The sequence below is a fragment of the Trachemys scripta genome, chromosome 1 (assembly GCF_013100865.1).
Source record: "Trachemys scripta elegans isolate TJP31775 chromosome 1, CAS_Tse_1.0, whole genome shotgun sequence".
Taxonomy (NCBI): Eukaryota; Metazoa; Chordata; order Testudines; family Emydidae; genus Trachemys; species Trachemys scripta.
In genome coordinates this window covers 192,769,284-192,778,608 of record NC_048298.1, presented here as the reverse complement: position 1 = coordinate 192,778,608, position 9,325 = coordinate 192,769,284, and the positions used below count along the sequence as shown (strand labels likewise).

General features: G+C 46.6%; 1 protein-coding gene across 1 annotated transcript in view; it reads right to left on the bottom strand.

The window, feature by feature from the left end:
- Nucleotides 1-4,259, bottom strand: part of CRYAA (crystallin alpha A) — a 32,925-nt gene extending 28,666 nt beyond the window's left edge. The window contains exon 1 of the mRNA XM_034753688.1: nucleotides 4,036-4,259. Within this exon, the coding sequence (XP_034609579.1) occupies nucleotides 4,036-4,187 (152 nt within the window). The 5' untranslated portion in view covers nucleotides 4,188-4,259. The remainder of the gene's footprint in view (nucleotides 1-4,035) is intronic.
- Between the last annotated feature and the right edge of the window lie 5,066 nt (nucleotides 4,260-9,325).

Sequence of the window (9,325 nt, the reverse complement as noted above, 5' to 3'; positions counted from 1 at the left end):
CCAGGGGAGGCCCTGGACCAGTGGAAACCTCACCTGGAGGACGGACTGGGGCTGCCAGGACTGCCCACTGCCGAGTACCCAGAGGAACTGGAGGAGCTGGAGGGGGTCACTCACTCACTCACGCAGCAGCAGCGGCAGCAACAAGGAGAGCAGCAAGCAGCATCAGGGGAGGGCCAGGGAAGGACGGAGGGAGAAGGGAGCAGAGAGAGCTCCAGCAACCGATCCCTCCCTGTAGGGAGCCAGGGTGGCTGCCCTCTGAACCTGAGGGTAAAGGGCCTTTCTCTCAGCCTGAGTGGGCGGGGCCAGCCCAAGCTTGCTCCACCCCCCGGAAGGGGAGGGGTGGAACAGGAAGTATAAAGGGCGGGGCCCTTAGCTCAGTTAGGGGAGCACCAGGGAGGGAGGCAGATGCAGATGCAGACTACTCCCTTCAGACCCTGCTGCCACGCCAGGGGAGGCCCTGGACCAGTGGAAACCTCACCTGGAGGACGGACTGGGGCTGCCAGGACTGCCCACTGCCGAGTACCCAGAGGAACTGGAGGAGCTGGAGGGGGAGCTGGAGCTGCCAACAGCGGACGACCCCGACGCACTCACAGGACCAGAGAGATTCGGGCGAGCAATCGGGTAGGAAGTAGCCCGGGGCAGAGCTGCACAGTGGTGAGTCTGTATTGCGGAAGGACCCCGCTGATCCAGTGGCGGGACCCTTGTCCTGCTACTATCAGGGCCCTGGGCTGGAACGCAGTGGTGTAGGGTGGGCCTGCGTTCCCCTACCTGGCTGAGCCACGCCAGGACCTGTGCCGGCGCTCCCCTGCCTGAGGGGCGCGCTACTGACCTTTGCCGGCGCTCCCCTGCCTGAGGGGCGCGCTACAGACTCTGGCTGGTGGCCTTCCCGCCGCTAATTCCCTGCTGGCGGAGGCGTGACCCAGGCCGGCCAGTGACCTTGGAGCTCCCCACCTGCCCTAGCGGATAGGTGGACCGAAACCGATCACAGAAGGCCCTTCAGATTCTTAAACCTTGGGTTGAGTGCTGTAGCTATCTTTAGAATTCTCACATTGGGACTTTCTTTATGTTTTGTCAAATCTACAGTGAAAGTGTTCTTAAAATGAACAACATGTGCTGGGTCTTCATCTGAGACTGATATAACATGAAATATATTTGGGTAAAACAGATCAGAAGACATGCAATTCTCCCCCCAAGGAGTTCAGTAACAAATTTAATTAACTTTTTTTTAAACGAGCATCATCAGTATGGAAGCATGTCCTCTGGAATGGTGGGTGAAGCGGCATACGAATGTTTAGCATATCTGGCATGTAAATACCTTGCAATGCTGGCTACAACAGTGCCATGCGAACACCTGTTCTCACTTTCAGGTGACATTGTAAATAAGAAGCAGGCAGCATCATCTCTCTTAAATGTAAAGAAACTTGTTTGTCTTAGCAATTGGCTGAACAAGAAGTAGGACTGAGGGGACTTGTAGGCTATAAAATTTTACATTGTTTTGTTTGTGAGTGCCATTATGTAACAAAAAAATCTACATTTAGTTTGTAAAGGGTTTGATTTATATAAGAACTAAGTATTATTGTTGTTTATGATGAAGTTGCACTTTCATGATAAAGAGATTGCACTACAGTACTAGTATGAGGTGAATTGAAAAATACTATTTTTTATCATTTTTACAATGCAAATATTTGTAATAAAAATAATATAAAGTGAGCACCGTACACTTTGTATTCTGTGTTGTAACTGAAATCAATATATTTGAAAATGTAGAAAAACATCCACAAATATTTAATACATTTCAATTGGTATTCTATTGTTTAAAAGCGTGATTAATTGCGATTAATTTTTTTGAGTTAATCCCGTGAGTTAACTGTGATTAATTGGCAGCCCTACTAGGAACATCCCAAGTTCTCTTCCAGTTGGCAGCCCGCCACCTGCAGCTGAGCCACCCTCTCTGCTGAATTCACAGTAAGGCTTTTAGCCACAAGGAAGGGCAGCTCAACAGCATGAGAGGCTAGAGGCAGCATGATCTAGGGAACTAAAGTGAGTCAATCAAGTCTGAAAGTAGCTAATGAGTCAATGAGAGACAGGAAGGATGTTCCAGGTGGCAGGAGCTGCAATGGCAAAGACCCTTTCAGTGATGAGATTTTTGGAAGGGACAGAGAGAGAAAAACACTCTTCAATTTAAGAGCAGCTAAATGCCTGATACTTTGTGGGTTTGTCTACACTACAGTGGCACAACTGCAGCGCTGAAGCTATGTTGCTGCAGTGTAGGCACTCATCTAGCGATGGAAGGGAATTTTCTGTTGCTGTAGTAAATCCACCCCCTTCACAGGCAATAGATAGGTTGACAGAAGAATTCTTCCATTGACCTAGTGGTGTCTGTACCAAGGCTTAGGGCTGGTCCACACTGGGGTGGGGGATCGATCTAGGAAACGCAACTTCAGCTATGAGAATAGCGTAGCTGAAGTCGACGTTTCCTAGATGGAATTAAGTTTACTTACTGCGGGTCCACGCAGTGCAGGCAAGCTCCCCGTCAACAGCGCTTCCTCCTCTCGGTGAGCAGGAGTTCCGCAGTCGACGGGGGAGCACTTCTGGGATTGATTTATTGCGTCCAGATGAGATGCGATAAATCGATCCCAGAAGATCAATCTCTACCCACCGAATCGGGCGGATAGAGTGGACCTAGCCCAAGATTGACTTAACTATGACTCTCAGGCATGTGAATGTTTCCCCTTTCAATAATCTGTAACTTTCCAACTTTCTGTTTGTTGTTGATGAGGCTAACAGTGGATAATGTTTTGCTGCTGTTTTAGTCTTTGCCTTTCTGATTTCCAGTTTATTCACACTTAAACTTGCATCCATTTAACTCTTGTGTTACTTCCAAATACCTTAATAAATACATGTATGAAAGCATAGTTCTAAAAGCTAACACTCTGCTACTGGCAAATTCCCTTTGCCCTCTACTAATTTTCTAGTCCTCCTAACAAGGAGCACCTGTATAGCATGTTATTACTCTTAGGGACGGATCCTGCAATGCACCCAGATCACTCGCTGATGTCAGAGATTTGCATGAGTTTCCTGTGGCAGGACTGGGCCCCCTCTTCTTTTTGAACACAGATTAATACAAAGTATTGTAAATAGAGAGAGATGACCTTGCCTCCTGTGTTCAAAAATGGCACTGTTAGGGGTTTTGTTGTTGTTTTTTATTTTAAAGCTGTCCTGAGCAGTAATGCTGTATGTTGGTCTGTAGGAAAGTGTCTGAAAATACTCAGCAAATAATTTAGCATTAGCAACATTAACTCTGTTTCCATATCTGACCACTTGTCTTTTCAGGTGCTAGTGAAGAAGTCCCTTATTTTCTTGTGGAGTTGTAATTAGCTGAACTTATACAATGCAATTGCAGCTATTCAACTGTATTAAAGTAAACAGTGTTCATGCTAGTGCTTTAGTAGTATCAATTGGACAAATTGATTAGAGCTATATCGTTATTTTGCATGTCATAATTGGAAAAGAATATTGTCAGGGGATCAGTGTTTCCTATTTTGAAAATAAATGTCTTTACACTGGATAAAACTTTCACAAGCACCTAAGTGATTGGGAGCCTAAATCCTATTTTCAAGAGTACCCAAGTGCCTTACGAGCCTAAATCACACTGAAATGTACATTGAGACCAATGGTAAAATTCCCATTGACTTAGCCTCCTCAGTGACGTAGGTTATTTTGAAAATGTTACTCTTTGTCTCAACATACAGTTCCCATTAAAACCTCAGCCACATAGCAGGAAACCATCTTCCTGTGACAGGGCTACATATTATTCCATGGACACTGAGCTTGATGCACCTGCTACAAGTGCAGAGGGCTGTGATTTACATCCCCTGTGCTTGAGGGACCAGCATCTCCTGAGTGGAGATTCAACTCCACTAGGAGAGCATCGCCCCATAGTCTGGCAGTGGTCCATAGAGACCCTATCTGCAAGATACACACACACCCAACACCCTACATCTCCCAGGTATCTTGGCCTTGCCTGCCCCTTACCAGCTAGGCTGCACTACCCAATTCTGGGGCCGTTGGCAGAGAAGGGGCTGCAAACAGCTTATACTGCTCTTCACCTGATCCAGGAAGGCTTGCTTGGCCCTGTGGAAAACACAAACAGAAAAACTCAGACATATTGAAAAATTAAGATGCATAATCTCTGGAATATATTATTGTTACCCCCTTTGGATCAGAACTGTTAGCCAGTACTTGGGGTCTTGCAGGTTGTTTCTGTTAAGAGAAGAAACTGATGACAGAGTTAGGCATTTCTTTAGTGCAATCCTGTTAAGTCACAAAAAATGTGCAACTTCCTGTTTTCTTGAACACATCTGGAATCAAACAGCAGTAGATAGTTTATTTGGTCACAGATCCAAGCTCCTTTCCAGCCTGCACTCTGACCAAAAGCATTCTCTTGGCTGTCTCTCCGGGTCACCCTACAAGTGCTTCTCTGTCTCTGGGCTTCCTTGCTGCTTTTTTGTCTGCTCGCTCTCTCTCATACACACACACCCCTCCCTGCATTTGCATTCAGCTCCCAGTGAAACCCCTCTAACCACACAGCTCAGATTCCTGACCAGCCTTGCACATGGCCTGCATTTGCTCTTTCCATTTATCCTGAATGAAGGGCAGCCATTACACCATCAGTTTCAAGGAGGTTTTACCCGACCTCCAGCATCAAATTATAGAAGGAAAAATCTTCTTAGGAAGACAAATACTGAGTGCTTATCTGATCTGAGGGAGCAATCCTGATTGGGGGAAAAGAGGGGGAAATGTAGACCAAAAAAGCATAGGTTGAGAATAAGGCACTTCACATCTTACTCATTGCAAATCTTGCAGACAAGGAGAACAGACTGCCAGTACCTGAACTCCAGGTCTGTTTTATTGAACAAGGAATAGATTACAGCATTGTATGTTAGTAAAGGATATTTACCTGCATCCTTAGCTGGATCAAAATAGGAGTCAGGGAAGTTTATCTTACTACCACATAAAGTTATTTCCTGTGTGCAGTCTGCATGTGGCCCTTGATCCTCAACTGAAAGTATTGCATGAATGGTTTAATTTTTCACCACTGGAGGGAGCTACAGTGATGCAAATGAAGGTTCAAATGAAGTTTTTCATCAATTACTAGTGCATCTGTTACATTTATAATGAAAGAGCCCTATTCACCAGCACATCCTAGTCATTGGTTATTGGGGAACTCCTCCACTGGTTTCATTGGGAAGTTTGAGTAAAGAAAGCTGAATAGGGCCCTAAGTAGGTGTATTGTCTTTCAGGTTGCAGCTTTTTATGACTGGACTTTTTTTCTTAACAAAATCTCCCCTGTATACATTTTCAGGATAAATTTGACATGGTTTGCTTTTTTTGGAGGGGGGGTGTTCAGGGGAGTGGGAAGCATACAATCAACCTGCATAATGGAAATAGCTTATTTGATGAAGGATCTCCCCCTAAACTACCACTGTTTGTTCTGATGTTCCTTCTCTATTTCACTTACAGAAGAAAAAATATAGATGTAATATTAAATAAGAGAAAAAATCTAGAGTTTTACAGAATCTACAGCAGCTACGGATAGCTCCTTCTTTCAATTAGTTTCTGGTTGCAAAGCTCTATGTCCTTCCCCACAGGGAGAGAAAGGATGGCCTTGTGGTTAAGGCACTGGAGTAGGAGGCATGGGTTTAATTCCCAGTTCTGACACAAATGTCTTTCCTGACCCTGGGCAAGTCACTCTATCTCTAGATCTCATCTGTACGATGGGGATAGTAACACTTCTCCCACCCTCTTCTGAAGCCAATAAAACCAGCAATCGTTGTTGCATTATTTTGCCTGCTTTTTTAAAAAAAATCTGAAGTTATCAGAAAATGAAAACCCCAAAATCCAGCTAACTATGGAGTTAGTCAGAGTGCAAGAGACCGGTGAGAAACCATAGCCTAAGGTCTCAGAGAAGAATCAAACCTGCAGAGTCTCTTTAGTGTCAGTCTTGGAATTCCATGCTCTGCAAAGTATCATTATACAATGCACAGTTCAGGGCCCTTGGTCCAAGAAGCTTGACACTATTACTGCCCTATAATAACATAAGATAACAGGTTTTTTCCCCCCCACTGTACTTCTGGAGCGAATGAAAGCCCAGCATATGAGCAAGTTGGATTTGAAGTATTTGCTCAACTATAAACACCACAGCACAGATTCAGTCACTATCTAAAGAGACTCTCTAAGCCCCTAACAGTCTCCCTCGGCACACAGAGAGCAGACGAAAAAAGCAACAGTGGGGGATCACTACAGCTGCTGAAACACTGGGCCAAATTCTGTTCTTGTTTGAACAACTGTCAATCTGAAGTAACTACAGGCAAGTATAGGGACACAATTAGGTGTGCAAGTGGGCCTCACTACTGTTACTCACACCTTCTTGTCAGCTGTTGGAAATGGGCCATCCTGATTATCACTACAGAAGTTTTTTTTTCTTCTGCTGATAATAGCTCACCTTAATTAATTACTCTTGTTACAGTTGGTATGGCAACACCCATTTTTTCATGTTCTCTGTGTATATATATCTTCCTACTGTATTTTCCACTGCATGTATCCGATTAAGTGGATTTTAGCCCACGAAAGCTTATGCTCAAATAAATTTGTTAGTCTCTAAGGTGCCACAAGTACTCCTCATTCTTTTTGCGCTGAAAATGTGGCCCTTCCTCTCTACAGAAGATCTGAGCCCAGTCTCATGTGTAGCTACTGCCCACTTCCTGAAAGGAACCAGAGTCCTTTGGCAATAACTTACAAAGACAGTCATTCAAAAGGTGTTCTTTTCCTCTCTCATTCCAGCTCTCAGAATGCTGCAGGATGATTGCAGTCTTGCCACCTGGATCATGGCACTTCAAATGACCAGCCCATTTGGCACAAAGCAGCAGGCAGCCACAGAACTCCAGTACCCAAAAGGCAAATGAGACGACATTTCATGGGGAAGCCCTTCTAGCAGGCCCCTGTGAAGATCAGCAGCAGAGTAGAATCAGAGAGCCTGTCCATCAGCTGCTGTCATCAAGCTGTCTGCATGCTGGAAGTCATTGATACTGCCACAGAACAAAAATTAGGATGTTGACTGTTACATGTTACCCTTATCATAGCAATCAGACTGCCATGTGGTGACATTTTGATTCAGCACCATGGCATCATAGGGACATCTCAACCTGTCACCTTTCATCTCCAGGGGGAAGATTTGCTAATATTTGGCCTAAATTCTTAATCTCTTCCCATTTCTCCAAGTTATACTGCACTGTCACCCTAAATAGAACTGGGCAGGACCTGGAATTCTCATTCTGTAGGAAATTCCAGAAATTAAAAAAAAATTCCAAAGCAGAACAAAAAATGGAAATTTTAAAATATCCTGCAGAATGGCAATTCTGAATTATTGTCTTGAAAAAGTCAAAATATGCATTTTGATCTTTTTCAAAATGTTTCCCAGGCTCCCTTTGTTGCCTGGGGTTCCTGCAGCCCAACATATGGGGAGTCAGGCAGCTGTCAAGGAAGTGGAAATCCCAGTGGCACTGGAACAGTTTTTGGAGCGGAGGTGCTCTCACCCTGTCCACGCCCCTCACCACCTCCTAGAGCTGGGACCGGGAGCAGGGCTATGGCTCCGGGAGGGAGGGATGCAGACAGGGGTAAGGTGGCAGAGGCTGGGGCCACAGCTAGGGGCATGGGGCTGACGGCTGGGACCCCGGGTGAGGGACTGGCGGCCGGGACCCCACATGCGGGGCCAGCAGTTGGGACCCCGCATGTGGGGCCAGCGGCCAAGCGGGACCCATGGCTGAGCAGGACCCGGGGCCAGCAGCGGGGCTGATGGCCAGGACCCCGGGCGGCAGGGGCGCGGGGCCAGTGGCCGGGCTGCAAGGTGCAAAACCTGGGGTTGCTGCAGCATGCCCCTGCACCCCTACTTCCGGTGCCTATGGGAAACCCTGGCTCCAAGGCAGGCTGCCCTGGAGCCGTGAACTTCCCAACAGCCTGCTCTGGGCTCCTGGGGATTACCTACTGAAATCCTGGAGAGGTGGGAAGAATGTTCTGATGGAAAAAATAAAAATTTGAATTTTCCAGCAGAAAANGACAGGGGTAAGGTGGCAGAGGCTGGGGCCACAGCTAGGGGCATGGGGCTGACGGCTGGGACCCCGGGTGAGGGACTGGCGGCCAGGACCCCACATGCGGGGCCAGCAGCTGGGACCCCGCATGTGGGGCCAGCGGCCAAGCAGGACTCATGGCTGAGCAGGACCCGGGGCCAGCAGCGGAGCCCCTGAGCAGCAGTGGGGCTGATGGCCAGGACCCTGGGCGGCAGGGGCGCGGGGCCAGCGGCCGGAAGGCCAGGTGCAAAACCTGGGGTTGCTGCAGCATGCCCCTGCACCCCTACTTCCGGTGCCTATGGGAAACCCCGGCTCCAAGGCAGGCTGCCCTGGAGCCTAGGAACGTGAACTTCCCAACAGCCTGCTCTGGGCTTCTGGGGATTACCTACTGAAATCCCGGAGAGGTGGGAAGGAAAAAATAAAAATAAAAATTAAAAAGCAGAAAATGTTGATTTTGCAGGAAGTGAATTTTCCCTCCGAAAATGATTCAGATGGGAAATTCTTTACCAGCTCTAATGGTACGCAGTTCCTTTCCTTCCTTCATGTTAACAATGTTGCACATTATCCCATGTCTTCCCCCTCCCAGTTGTCTTTTGACCAAGCAACCCAAATTTTCCTATCTTAAATTTTCCTCATAAATCAGGGCCTCCAAAGGCTCGGTTATTTTTGTTGTTATTCTCTGAACTCCATTCAGTTTATCAAAAGCTTCCTGATAACAACTGAAAGTAATATGCCAGAAGGGACTAACCCTTGCTCTGGGTCCTGATGCCTTTTGAGGTGCCCAGAAACGAATACAGGATCCCAAGCAGGGTCTCACCAGAGCCATGAAACAGGGATCCCTTTTCGCACTAGGACAAGGACATAACATCTTTAAGAACAGGATGCCCCAGAACTGAGTGCAGGAACCCAGGTGGCTCCAGTTCAGTGGTGCTGTATGTCTATAGCTAGAGGAGAGTTCTGGATTCTTTCAAGATGAAAACCACTACATAAATATAACTCATACGGTGCCTCCGCTGGGATTTTTAAATGGACTTTTAAAGGGAGAAAAGTTATAAAGCATTTTGATAATGACCCAAGTACTTATAGCAATACAGCAATCCATTCATCAAAGCCTGGCAGTTACCATTTTAAGAGAGATATTTGAGCAAAGGTTTGTGTCCAAAGTTATTTTAAAATGTCAGTGCATACCTATCAGCTCT